General features: G+C 37.7%; 1 protein-coding gene across 1 annotated transcript in view; it reads right to left on the reverse strand.

The window, feature by feature from the left end:
• Positions 1-14,765, reverse strand: part of ADGB (androglobin) — a 123,928-nt gene that overhangs the window by 35,300 nt on the left and 73,863 nt on the right. The window contains exons 20-23 of the mRNA XM_049800562.1: positions 13,812-13,979; positions 11,606-11,744; positions 3,540-3,674; positions 1,170-1,263 (exon numbers count right to left, since the gene is read on the reverse strand). Of these exons, the coding sequence (XP_049656519.1) occupies positions 1,170-1,263; positions 3,540-3,674; positions 11,606-11,744; positions 13,812-13,979 (536 nt within the window). The remainder of the gene's footprint in view (positions 1-1,169; positions 1,264-3,539; positions 3,675-11,605; positions 11,745-13,811; positions 13,980-14,765) is intronic.

The following is a 14,765-nucleotide window of genomic DNA, read 5'->3' on the forward strand; positions in this document are numbered from 1 at the left end:
CTGGTGTTTGTGTTGTAAAACGGTACTGCTTCTGGCCTCCGGTAAGTCTGGAGTTAGAGAATGGGAAAACGTTTACCCTAATACTGAACTTCCAAAATTCCTGCATGTTACTTTATTGGCTAAGGTGCTAGCTTGTTACATTAAATGCAAGTCTATCAGCTGTTAAAAAAAAATAAAAATCAAACAAAATCACAGTAGCATGATTTTAACACTTAGATGTATCCCCTGGGACAATGCCTAAAAATCAGTCCCATAAGTTTTAAAAGTCTGAAGATAGAACTAAAACCGGCATCTGATCTTTGCTGATTTAGAGATGCTGCAAATGTAAAACTGAGGTCTAATATTTGGAATAAGGCTGTGGTTGCCAAGTCCTGATCCCATCAACATACAAAGGTTTCACAGGATTAGAAACACTAAAAAGTGAAACAAAATTATACCCCATATGAATGTTGCTCAAATTGGTGGTTACAAAGAGTGAGGATTTATACACGCAGCAAGCAATTATTGCCAGTTCTCATTCCTCACTCCTGGCAGAACGGACCTACTGCTAGATCAGTTGTGCGAACACTTGCAGGGAGATTTTTGAAGGACTTAATGAAAATATATGATCCGCAAATGCTGTCATGCTTGCAAATGACTTACTGAACACTGTTGAAGTTAGAGTAGCTATCTTTGCAAAAGCTGCAATTAAATATCAGCGAAAGCATCTACCTAGAAATCTACTTTCCTTCAAGCAAGTGCTACAAACAAACCCTCTGATATAAACTATGGTACAATTAAATAGTATAGCTATCTCCTTTCTAATGTCAGCCAGGATTCCTTAACAGATAGCATGAATCAAAATGCTTCTTTAAATCAGCTGGTTAACTGTTTAACTAAGGAATCAGTATCAGATTTATACTTCGGAGAAAGGTAATATTCTAGCTCAAGCTGTAGTAAAAAACCCTGTAACACACATACCTAAAAATTAGATTTGCTGTAGTTTTACTCATGTAGGGTACACAGAATAAAGCATTGCATATCTTCACTAAAAACAACTCATCTCTTCCAACAGAGTTTTGTAATTTTAAAACTAGTAATGCTCTTACCATATTTATTTTGTCAACCAGCAATTTATGGCAATTCTATGGTACTGCCTGCAATAAAAGTTTAATTTATTACATGATTACCTTAACAGCACTACAGCACACTGTTCAAAATTTAATTCAATCATAGTCCACAATTTTTGCAAGGTTTCTTTGACATTAGCATTTTCTTTAGTACCTGGAAATAATAAAATAAGTTAGAAAAATATAACATCTAACTTTTGTATTGTTCTAAATATACTCCTGCCAAATACTTGTGAAAAATGCCACTCAGACAAGTAAATTATCTTATGAATCACTAGTTTTTATTTGGAATTTTACAGAAGTTTCACTGAGCTGAAAACTAATTTTTCCTTTGACAGAGCAAATTCCATTCATCATCACCTTTGTACTTTTCAGCACTCCTACAACTGCAAAAATGACGTGATCAATATTTCCCCTGATTTACATTTTTTCCACTGTAACATATTGCAGTGATATGAGGTGATCTCTGTCCTCTGAGAATATGCTATTTAGCTCCCAGTAGCTTATATTTGCAGATACCATGAATGGGTAGGTATGTGCCTAGGCAATCTGTGTAGCTAAAAAGAAAAGAATTGGGCAGCTCCAGCAGGTAATTCATCCCACCCATGTTTGATACCTCTCAGATGACAGGATGTGCTGTCGTCTCAGTGTCTACTCCTATCCACAGAATACAGAAGAAGACTAGGCAACTGCTTTAGACCTGTTGTCTAACTTTTCAAGACTAAAGTTAGGTGAAATCCTTCGTTATTGCATAAGCAATTAGTGACAGAAATGGAGGGGGGGAACTTAAAAAAAACAGGGGGGAGTAATAACACTTTACTGTAATGACAAGTAAGAGAGAAAAAATTATAGATAATGGGAGGAGAGGAGGATAATAATAGTACGATTAAAAAAATCAGTAATGCACTGTAAACATAATATCAGAATTAAAGATAACAGAGTATTGATAAATCAGAAGTTAAGAGACAAAGACAGTGGAAGAAAAGAGTCGGGATACTCACATATTGTTCAAATGACAAAAATCTAAAATCTAAACTTCAAAAGAACAGCTTCTGGCATTTGTAGGCATTAATAATACTAGTGAAAGTTTACAGAAATTCCAAATTTACATGGCACTTCATAAACAAAAATAGAAGGGCACTGGACTACTTAGTAGGAAAGCTTAAGCAAGACTGGGCTACAGGTGATAGCTTGGGAGAAAGGCAGCACTAGATTTACTTATGAGGAGATGAAGGTACAAAAGATAGCTTGACGAGATCATCTGCTGCAGGTAAATATATAGGTGAAAGAACCCCAGCAATGATGGTAATTCAAGAAGGAGCTTCCAGCAGAATGAGGATGACTTACTAAAGGGAATGTATATCTCACAACAGAGCAGTTTTCTTTGTCACAATCCTCAGGCATTCATATAGTGTGAGGCTAGAAGGTATCACTGTGATCTAACTTTCTGTGTAACAGTCCTGTTAACATATTAATTGCTATTTCATCATATATAAATGACTAATCCTTTTTGAATTTGATGAGTGTCTGATTTTAAAGTTTTCAGTAGTACGACACAAATCTTGGTTTATTCCAATAAATACTTTACCCTTTTAAAAATCAGTGCTACTTTTTCTAGTTTGAACGTGTCTGAATTCAACTCACAATCTTTGAATCTCAGACTAAAGACCTTCTTGTTAGCCCTTCAGATCTCAGACTGAAGACCTTGTTGCTATCAAATTCCTTTTCTCATATGGGTACTTAGAGATTATAGTGAAGTCATTCTTAATCTTCTCTTTCTTAAATTAAAAAATTAATGCAAGGGCCTGCAAGTACAAAGCCCTTCTTTAATCTTGATCCAACAACAACTTCACAGTTGTTACCTATCTTTCTTCTTGGACTGTGGACACTGCTCTTGGACACAATACTCCAGCTGAGATAACAGAATCGCTGAATAAGAAATGTAACACAAATCTTCAACTGCTATGTAAGATTCCTCTATTTATACACATAAGAATGAGGGATAGTACCAGCACAGTATCTTTTGAGCACAGTATCAGCCTTTGACGCTGTGTTCTGCTGCTTACCCATTATGATGCTTAGGCTCTCATATGCAATCCCGTTACATATCCAGGAAAAAACAAACAAACCAACCAACCAACCTTTAGCCCACCTCTGAGCTAAATCTACATTAATGTAGATTCTGGTTTAATATCTATGAAAATCTAGGGGGTGTGTTTTTACTCTCCTTTAGTACCATATGTCCTAATTCAGAGGTTAGGTTGGGTACTATTCTTAGTTTCATAAGAGATCAGAGATTCAACTATCATGTTCTGTCACATTTCAGTTCATTTTAACCAGATATTAATTAGTAACAAAATCTTTACACTATGTATTTGAATAAGGTGAAGTATGAAACATTTTTTTTAAAGGCGTTTTTAGAGGACACACCTGGTTTTCTGCTGTTCAGTACTTTCCTAACATAGGTCCCTCTCCAGATGGCTTGAAGTTTAAGAGCTGCTGCTGCTTCTTCAGAAGTGGGAGTTCGGTTCTGCCAACTACTAAGGGCATTCTTTTCACAAATCTCTGAAAGAAGGGGAGGAGAATGAGCAACATCAATAAAGCTGGAAGTCCTGTAGCTGCTTGCAATGAAGTTAAAAAGAAAAACACAAACACAAAATGATGAGAGAGCTATGTTCCAGAAACAGAGTGGTTTCTGCATAAAAGTTCCATTTATGAAAAAAATATCACTCTTAAAATTTTGCTCTTATCATGATAAAATTAGACAAAATATACTGTGTAATTGCACAAAGTCAGAATGCAACTACTATGCTAATTCCAAATACCAAATCATTGAATTCTTACTTCTCTTTACAGACAGCTATTGCAGTACATTTTTTAAAATCAAGTCTCCTAATGTAATTTCAAAATATCCTCCCAAACATGAACCAACAGGATTTGATACATTAAAGCGTGACTCTGAATACAGCTTAAAAGAGCTTCACAAGATTTTAAGTGCTTCCATCTCTCAATCTGATCATTTTATTAAGTAATAATTTTAATACCATTGTTATTCAAAACATTGTATTCAACATTCACTAAGGAGCCATAGAATAAGGATAAGACCTACGATAAAGCGGGAGTTCATTTATCTGACTGTGACTTTGTGTTACGAAGGAGTTTTGGAGTGGAACAGAAATTAGTAGGTTCTGACAGGTTAGTAATGAGCTCTTTGAAGGCATCCTTGCCTAGAATTAGCATCCTGGGAGCCATCAGCACCTGGGTTTAGGGGGAGGGTGTGGGGAGCAGCACTATAAGGAGCCAGTGCCAGGGGGCCAGTTTGGAACTGCACAGATAAAGAACAAGGGCAGTGAGACAGTGTTAGAGGAAGGAAACAGTGCTACAAAACAAAGTACCAACAAACAAAAAGGAGGAGAAATGAGAGATATCTGCTTAAAAAACACAGAAAACACTGCAGATGAACAAACTAGCTTAAGAAAAGATATTGCTGTCATCATCCAGGAGATCACACATTTCAATCTAATCTCTTTCATTGAATATTGTTAAATGTGGCTGTGTTCCCAACCATCATTCTTCATTATTGTCTCATTTCCAAACTCCAGAAAGCCTCTTTGATACTCGGTGACCCTGAAAGGTTACACAAGCCTACTTCAACAGGCAACAGATTAGAACTCAACAATATGCATGGCACAACCACTTCTATCACTTTTATAAAACAGAAGCATATAATCACAGAGTAATATAGGCTGGAGAGGACCACTGAAGGTCATCTGGTCCAATCTCACATCCAAACCAGGATCAACTTAGAGCAGGTTGCTCATGCTCTTAAGAAAATGTCCAGTCCACTTTTTAATATCTCCAGGGATGGAGACTCTACAACCTTTTTGGGCAATCTCTTCCAATTTTTTGCTAGCCTCATGGTGAAAAATGTTTTCCTAATATCCAACTGGAATTTGACATGTTCTAAGATGCATCCTGTCACTGTGCATCTCTGAAAAGGGTCTGTCTCTTAACTTCTTCCATTTATTCATCAAAGTAACACATATTTCAAAATGATTTTGTCCCATCTACAAGCTTGTCTATTTTATAATTAAATAACCCAGTGGCACAACGCTTTTTGACCCCACTATCACTGTTTTCAAGGAAAGGAAACAGACTTCTATTTTCAGCAGGTGTTCTAGCTCAGAAGAATGGCCTCTGCTGCAGAGCCTACATTCCCCATATAGGGCAAAATAATACATTATAAAGTAAGTAAAAGTTGTATACTTTTTATATGAACATACAGTTACACAGACTGACCTAACAAGTAAGGAGACCTTAACACTGAACCTGAATATATAAAAGTGTGACTACATCTAATGTTACTCCTCGTTCATCTAAGTATCTCTTGTTCTTGTTGCTTCTTAATCAACAATCAAGTAATGGACAAGTTCCCCAAGAAAGTATCCAACTGGTGCAAGACGGTACCACCTGCATTTGGTTTTGGACAGGTAAGCAAGCAGTTTAGTAGTGTCAGGTTGTACATCACTGCCAATAGGCTCTCCTCTTAAGTCATATAAGAACCTTGTAATAGGTGCAGCAAAATGAATGCTGTATAAAGAGATTACATAGTGTCATGGTGAGGCAGATTAGCTTGCTGAATGAACAATTTTTATTTCTTTTTTCCCTTGGCTTAGCTTTCTGCAAAATCAGCAAGCTGATCTGATTCCCAGCATCCGTGCAACTGCTCATGGTGGGAGTATGTGTTCTTGGATGGGAAGGGGAGAAGGACAGGACTTTAGTAATAGCATTTAGTGAAGCTGCACCTTAAGGTCTAAAAAGATCAGTACGTGATCTGCATTTAATCAATGGCTTATATTGTATTTCTGTATTTGCATTGCCAGCAACAACATTCATAATATCCAGAGAACTGTGAATTGCCTATAAGCAGATTCTTCGGTTCCAGAAGTGAGTAAAATTGACTTAGATACCATGATTCTAATTTTTTCTTATTATTGGGTTATGTTTATGCCAACTCGGCAGGCTAAATCAGCCCAGCACAAGCTTTGATCAGTGCTGGAGCTGCAGGACAGTGTGGGGATAGTACTGCAACAGCCTACAGTTACACTGGTTTAAGCTGCTGTGGAACCTCAGCTTCAGCTTCGTGTGGGAGGGAGAGTAAGTATTTATAGCTGTGGTCAGTATTTACAGCTGAATCTCAGTCTTCGACTGTAGAGGAGTTTATTCAAAGACAAAGGAACTGAAAGGGCTTGCATTTTCCAAAAGCTGAACATCAGTGCCATAAGCACTTATAAGCATTTATGGGTTTGTATCCTGCTATTGATTACAGAATTGTTCACTTGTACCTGTTCAGATCTAGCCCAATAGATGTTTCCCATCTGCGTGGCCTTTACATGAGACCAGGCTGGTGAGTTCAAATTCCAGCTCACCTGTCACTGAACGAAGACCTCATTACCCCCATTACTCCCTCAGAACAGGGCTGTGAAATGTTGATAGGGGAATACACATAGAGTGTTGGCTTGGTGTTGCCCTATGAACAAACTGAATAAACGTTTGTTTATCCACTAGGGATGTCAAGTGGAATCCGTAACTAGAAATAAATACTTATGTCACTGGAAATAATAAATTTCATTTGTAAGGTTAAAGAATGTATGGATATATAGTCTTTAGTTAAATGTTAAATTGTTTCTGAATATACAAATACAATAATTCAGATGCAGTGTCACACACAAAAATGAATTCTATTCATAGAAACTGTCAAAAGTTACCCCAGATCAGGCTGAAAACTGGAAATGCTGAATGTTTTGTGAAATTATATATTCCTAAAGATTTGGGGGTTTTGATCTAAATTTTTTTAATACATCTTAAGAACAATAATATTTTTCTTTGTAACATACAAGTCAAAATAATGCAGTAAAAATTAAATATTCTGATATTTAAAGGTTTTTGACTTAATGCTTCTCAATATTTTTTCTTATAATCAGAGAAGTATGTTACTGTGAAATGCTTTAGATCAACCAGCATTAACTAGTGAATGCTTCAACTTTGACATTACAATTGAAAACTGATTTGTCAAAAATTTCTGACGTGCCTTACTTGTTAATTAGAAGATACCCTGCTAATAACAAAACTGAAGTTCTCAAAGCAGCCTAGCAAGAGTCTGTTCACCATAAAACCAGCTGCAGTTTTCTCATAACAGTGTGGATGCATCTACTGTAGGCAATGTAATATAATGCTTTTTTGGAAAAAGGTCTATTTTGCATGTACTGGAGAGGCACTTTACATATTCAACCAAATAATGGCAAACTTTCCCTCACCCCTTACTGGAACTCAAGCTCAAATCCAAAGTGCAAGAAAGAAACAAACGCCCAGAATTCTCTCTCCAGTAACAGCACAAGTGTATGATCACTGCTCTTAACTTACGTTTCTGGAGGAAAGAGAAGCTTGCTCTGGAAAAGAACAGGGCAGGAACAGGACTTCTCAAATATAGTTTACAAAGATAAGCTAAGCTTATAGCTAACAGCTTGACTTCTATATAAGACAATGTTTCAGACCAGAAGGTTTTAACAGAACTGCACACAAATGTCACACTACTTCCTACTTCAAATTTGGAATTTATCCATGAGAAAGGTTTTTTGAATTGTGCCTAAATGACTGTCAAGTGTCTGAAATGCTTGAAAATCAGTGCCACAGACCTCCAGTGAGTTCACGAACTGAGTTGGCTCACTATGGGCCCAATGAAACCAGGACAAGGTAAACAGAGCAAATGTGCAACAGAGAGCAGGCAAGCAGTATTGAGCTGTCAAGACCGCCTCCCCTCATCTTGTGTAACATCATCCTGATATGCTTCCTTTCCCAGGAAGCATCACAGACCTCTGTAAATTCAGCATCTCATAACTGCCCAAAATTCTGCAGGGTCCCTTTATCTACTCTCTTCCCAGAAGACCATAGAAAGGCCATGCCACGGAGAAGCACTCAGCTTCAGAAACTGTATTGGTTTTGTGTGGTAATGTTTTGGTAGTGGGGGGGGGTGTGGGGTGGTTACTTACAGGGGTGGCTTCTGTGAGAAGCTGCTTGAAGCTTCCCCTGTGTCCGACAGAGCCCGTACCAGCCGGCTCTAAGACAGACCGCCGCCAGCCAAGGCCAAGCCCATCAGTGATAGTGGTAACGCCTCTGTGATAACATTTTTAAGAAGGAAAAAAAGTTGTGACAGGGAGAAACAGCCGCCGGAGAGAGGAGTGAGAACATGTAAGAGAAACAACACTGCGGACACCAAGGTCAGTGCAGAAGGAGGGGAGGAGATGCTCCAGGCACCGGAGCAGAGATTCCCCTGCAGCCCGTGGGGAAGACCATGGTGAGGCAGGCTGTCCCCTATGGAGTTCCACGGTGGAGCAGATCTCTACCTGCAGCCCGGGGAGGACCCCACGCCAGCGCAGGTGGGTTCCCGAAGGAGGCTGTGACCCCGTGGGAAGCCCGCGCTGGAGCAGGCTCCTGGCAGACCTGCAGATCTGTGGAGAGAGGAGCCCATGGAGCAGGTTTTTTGGCAGGACTTGTGACCCCATGGGGGACCCACGCTAGAGCAGTGTGCTCCTGAAGGACTGCAGCCTGTGGGAAGGACCCACACTGGAGCAGTTCGTGAAGAACTGCAGCCCGTGGGAAGGACCCACGTTGGAGAAGTTCACGGAAGACTGTCTCCTGTGGGAGGGACCCCACGCTGGAGCAGGGGAAGAGCGTGATGAGCCCTCCCCCTGAGGAGGATGAAGCAGCAGAAAATAACGTGTGATGAACTGACCATAAACCCTATCCCCCTGTGCTGCTGGAGGGGCTTGGTAAAGAATCTGGGAGTGAAGTTGTGCCCGGGAAGAAGGGAGGGGTGGAGGGAAGGTGTTCTGAGATTTGGTTTTATTTCTCATTACCTTACTCTGGTTGATTTGTAATAAATTGAGTTAATTTTCCCCAAACTGAGTCTGTTTTGCCCATGATGGTAATTGGTGAGTGATCTCTCCTGTCCTTATCTCGACCCACGAGCCCTTTGTTATATTTTCTCTCCCCTGTCCAGCTGAGGATGGGGAGTGATAGAACGGCTTTGGTGGGCACCTGGTGTCCAGCCAGGGTCAACCCATCACATGTTCACATGGCATGGTCTTCCATTTGTTTCTTGTGGCTCCTGTGCTAATTGCTCCATGGGGATGGATGGTATTTGGCAGATACATAAATGTCACTAGATCGTTTTCAGGAAGGCTTCTCAGAAACCCTACCAGGCTTGACTGCTAACTGCAGTACATCATAATATCCTTGCCCTCAGTAAATCTTCAGATGAATTCAGCACACAATGCAAAATGGATATGCTAATATAAAATGGAGGTGGCAGTTAAAAAAAAAAAAAAAAGCTCAGATTTGAACTGATCTACTCTCAGACACAGAAAATGAAAAGATTTCATTCATCTGTTATTGTAGTTCACCCTGATGACTGTTAGGTTCTAAAGGGTTATAACTCAAGTCTTGACAAGATCTGAGCAACTAACCCGACAATGCAGCAGTGCTAATGTGGCCCAGGCGAATCAGGTGATGCCAGTCCTTCGAGGCCTCCCTACAATGCATTTCTCACATGTTTTTTCCTGCTATCTACCTATTTTTTTCTTGACACTTCACTTGACTTATGCTTTTTTGAATGCAGCTGTCTCCATTTCTTTAGAGTTCTAGGATGGAACCTGAGCAAAAGCATGCAACCACTGCAAACCACTGCAACCTTTATTAAGCAGGGCAAAATGTATATCCAAGGTCAATAAAGCCAAAGGGAAACAATTCACTTTCCAGTCCAATAGGAACCTTTTGTAATTTAAGTCTGGAAAAGCAACTAAATCAAAAAGATATATTGGACACTGGAGGAAATCAAACTGAAACAGAACTTTCATCCTACATAGATTTATTCCACTTTTTTGATTCACCCCCAAATCCTAAAAAATATTCTGCCACAGTGAATCTCATTATACAGTAATATATATGAGGTCTTTGCTACAACCTGTCAACTGTGCTAATTATTCAAATCTAATTAAAAAATGTCTTCTATTGCTGAAAAATATTTAAATTTCTTTTTTGAATACAGAAATCAGTAGCATAGTCATCTTGAAAAATGTGACAGGTGTCGACTTTAAGTGCTGTGACAAATGTCAATATGCTGACCCTTATAACTTATACTCTTGCCATAGGATATAATTCTGTGAAAAATACAATGAGTTATTTAGTCATTTTGGCTGATCCTTTATCTTTGATGTCTCACAGAAGAACAACCTTCAGACAAGAGGAGATTTGGAGGAAAGTCCCCATAAAAGCATGACAGACAAGTATATGTGCTTTCTTAAAGAACAGGGGTATTACATCATTTTGTCAGTAAATATATTTGTATAAATTTTAATGAAGTTTTTTATACTGATTTTCCAAAAGAAACTGACTACTGAAAGGAAGTTAATATTTTGACTGACCAAGGAGAAAGACTTTAGACTTTAAGTTCATAATAGCAGAAGGAAAAGCTAAGTCACCCTGAATGGCCTTCAAATGGTGATGATGTATCTTTCCGTAAATCTTTCAGATAAATTCTTTTTCTGTCATAATATGAAACCATATACATAAACCTTCCATTAATAAATTAAATATTAATATTAATAGATTAAAAAGTTACACAGACTGCAAAACAAGTTTCTTAAAATGGAAGAGAGCCATGTATTTGGTTGCTAGGCAAAATTAATTCTAACTGCTTATGCTCCCAGCCTGCACACAAAATGGAGCAAAGAACCTGTGGGAAGAGAATCTTCCCTGCTTGTAATAAATCCATTTGCCTTCCAATGGCTCCTCCCACAGTACCTTCGCGTATACAGCATACCCTAATCACAGGCTGGAGAAGAGGTGGATGGTGCTGTAGCTTGTTCCCGACTACATGTGTGTGACTAGCCAGTTGACTAGCCAGTCAACACAGTAATTTGCCAAATAATGCGCTTAAAAAACAAGCAAGCAAACAAGCACCCAAAACACCACCCCCCAACCAATCAACCAAAAAACTCTCAACCTATCACTAAGAAATAGTTGAATTTTCAATGAATGTACTAACGTGAGTCTGCCTTCACTCTCATTTCATGAACAATATAGGCATTTAAGGTCTTTTCTGCTAGTAATTTGAACAGCCACGATCTGCAGTACATCAGGTAAAAAAAGCATCTGTAGATGCTTGTTAATGCTTGTCAATAGTGGCAAATGCAAGTCAAGAAAGGCAAAGAGCAATTTTATAAATTAACAAAACATGAACAGACTTTCTGAAACAAAGGAAGGGATTATTTCTACTCTGAGATGAGTCTCAGATGTTCTGTCAACAGTAGAAGGCATCTCATAAGAAATGAACCATGCTTACTTAGGCAAGAAAACAAGATTAGCGAAGAGTTGGCTTCTTTGAAAATAAGAATGGACAGATATATTTGAAGTGATTAGCAATACCAATACAGTACCTGAAGACACAGTGTCATCCTCAGAAACCTCAGTGTCTTTAAAATCCAAAGTGAAGGACCTGAAGGCAAATTTATAGCTGTAAGGAGCCTTCTTCCCTAATACATATTTGATCAAATACCAAAATGCACTATTGAAAACCTAAAATCAAAAAAGAGGAAAAGCATTCAAAGAATTATTCATTTTTAAAAGCTGATTTATATTGCTTCTCATTATTGTTTCAAAACCTGTTTAGCTCTTTTATTTTTTTCATGTAAAAAATGAAGTCTTTAACTTCGTCTAACAAATCTAGTATCTGAAGATTAGTCCCAGCTGTAGGACTACCATGCTTCAAGCCAACAATCAAGAGAAAACCTGTTTCATGCCTGGCTTATTAAATATAGGACTGCTTCTACAGCACAAGTTTTTATCACCCAAAAATATCTTAGTAGTTTATGGGAAGTGAGTTTATGGTCTCATACCAGAGAACGGAAGAACACATTATAATCACCATCATGACAACCAGCATTCTAATTAAAGGCTTCAGAACAGAGACCAACAATCAAATGGACATGCTTACTAAATTAGGAGGTGGTACCACAAGGAAAAGTATGAGTATATTGATGGGCAAGAGGGGAAGATTTGGTGTCCTACTTGCATGACTAAACTGATGACCCTATTTTTATTCTTGACATATTGATGCTCCTTAAAGACCAGAAATCCAGTCTCTTTTTCCTTCTTCCAATGGATGGAAATTTTAGAGTGTGTTTTTCAGAGCATGCTTCATAATTTGAATTGAAGAACATAGTAATTACTTATTGGAAAAGCCACAATTTTTCTCTTTCATTGTTCTTATTTCCAGACTTTTCTGCTTTCTGGAAACATTTTATCCTAAGTTATATATTTTAATATGAATTAACATTTCTTTTATCTTGAAAGATTTAAGACTGGTGAAGAAAGAATCTACTTTACTACATTCTTATGTTCAGAATAATTTTTTACTGTTTGTATTAAAGACAGATAATTTCCATATTTCATTCTTGAATTACTGTTGGCTCAGTGCCTCTCATTTATCTCATTTCTGGTTTTTCATTCCTTTATGACTATACATTGGTCATCTTAGAGTGGGAGAAATGAAGAGATATGTTTGTTCATGCCTACTGAATTTGTCTTAAGATCCGTGAGTTTTACTCAGTTTCATATGAGCATATATATTTTAAATCTGTATTTTCCATTCCAGAGAGGTCAAACCAATTTTTTTTCTGTTGGAGTTGGCATGAAAATTACCTCTTTCATGAGTGGTGCACCTGGAATCTTTCTTTCTTAATTCTGTTGTTTTGCTGAGTTTGAGCCTGGTGTCAAGCCCATGTATAAAAGCACTGGCTTAGGTGTTCTATTTTTTAATATCAGTGATTATAACAATATTAATCCCTTTCTTCTATTCAGTCTTCTAAAATACACAATCTAAACTGCATGAGCTTTCTAGTACTTTGATGAAAGTAAGTGAATCTGGAATATAGAAAGCACTGACTAGAAAAATAGTTATAGCAGTATTATCAACATTTACATATACATAAAAATCAGCATATCTTTTACATAGCTTTTTTTTGTTGCAATCATTTTATAATATTGAAAAGCTACAGTATAGAGATTTACAGAAAAGTTTAACATTTTCATCATGTATCTAAAAACCCTTTAATTTATCACACACAGAGCAGAAAAGTTGAATAAGAATGTTGCAGTTTCAAAAAAAAAAAAAGAAAAACAACTCAGAAATACCGTGAGTGTAAAAAATTCATCACTGTCTTCAGTAATATAAGCTGTAATAATGTTTTCCTGTGCCATCAACATTAGGCACAGAAAGGAACTATTCTGGCTTCTCTGCATTTCAGGTAATGTCTTTTAAATTAAAAAGTAAGTCATAAAATAAAAAAAAAGCTGATGCTTTCTGCTCTAAAGTATGCTAAACTAAACTGACAAAATTAGAGACTCAAATTTAGGATGTGCTTCTCTGTGCATATTAAAATTGGTTCATATTAAAAGAAGACAGTACACAGTTGCAAGTTATGTCATTTCGGCTTACACTCAATAACAAATCCCACATTTGGAGCACTCAGGAGGTCCTTTGTAAAAACATAACCGTTGGTTTGAAGAGGATGACAACAATGTTAAGCTGTTAGGCAGCTTTTGTAGCCTTTAGATACATGTTTATTAAAATTGTTTGCTCACCTTGAAGTGTTCTTCAGCCATTCCAGTACCGTGGAGGCCAGGAGGACAGTGAGTTAGTTCCAACTGCTTCAAGGCTTTAGAAAGTTCAGGCTTACTGTTGAAATTATTTATCACATTTCCAACAGCTTTCAGGATAGCTGTAGCCTGTTCTATAAACCGGTAGCTCTCCTGGAGAGATAGAATAAAAACAATCATTGTTAGAAAGATTTCTTTAAGATTTTCTTTTGTTTTCTTTTTAGGCTGCAACAGCATACAAGCATTTTTTTCTGTGATGAAGTACAAAACTTTTCTTAAGTCGAGCAATTGTTATTAATCTCATAAACTGTAAAATGAATTTGGTCTCTGGTATTCAAAAGCATACCAAATTTTCACTGATTTTAGCTATTGAAATAAAAATGTTACAACACTATAACAGGCACCATAACATATATCTGTTAAGGATTTTATTTTTCCTGTATCATTAGTCCTAGGACATTTAATCAAATATAAGATGCACACAGAGACGTTCTACTGCAGTGATAATAAGACTCTTGTTAGCTGAAATGCTCAGCATCTCTTCTATTATAAAAGGACAGATGAGTATTTGTATCCTGCTGAAAACAACCTCCAAATACATGCTGCCTAAAGCATCATTAATCTTCATCATTAATCACAGGATTTCTGTGCAAGAATGTGGACATTTGCCTGCAAATGACACTCTGCAGAGAAATTGCTGTCTTCAAAAATAAGTGCAGAGAAGACCCCAGGATAAAATTCCACTTTATTTTCTTGATGAGGAATAGCTTTTCATCCACAACCTGAAGACTAGGGGATAGTACAGCCACAAGACATTTTTAATGGCCCAACTTGTGTATTTAAACTTTGCTACAATAAATTGTAGACATTCGTCTGATCACCCCGTGGGACTCGGCACAGGGTCCACCATACCCTGGGCCACAGAGCACTGACACCAAT

This window comes from Accipiter gentilis, chromosome 5 (genome assembly GCF_929443795.1).
Source record: "Accipiter gentilis chromosome 5, bAccGen1.1, whole genome shotgun sequence".
NCBI lineage: Eukaryota > Metazoa > Chordata > Aves > Accipitriformes > Accipitridae > Astur > Astur gentilis.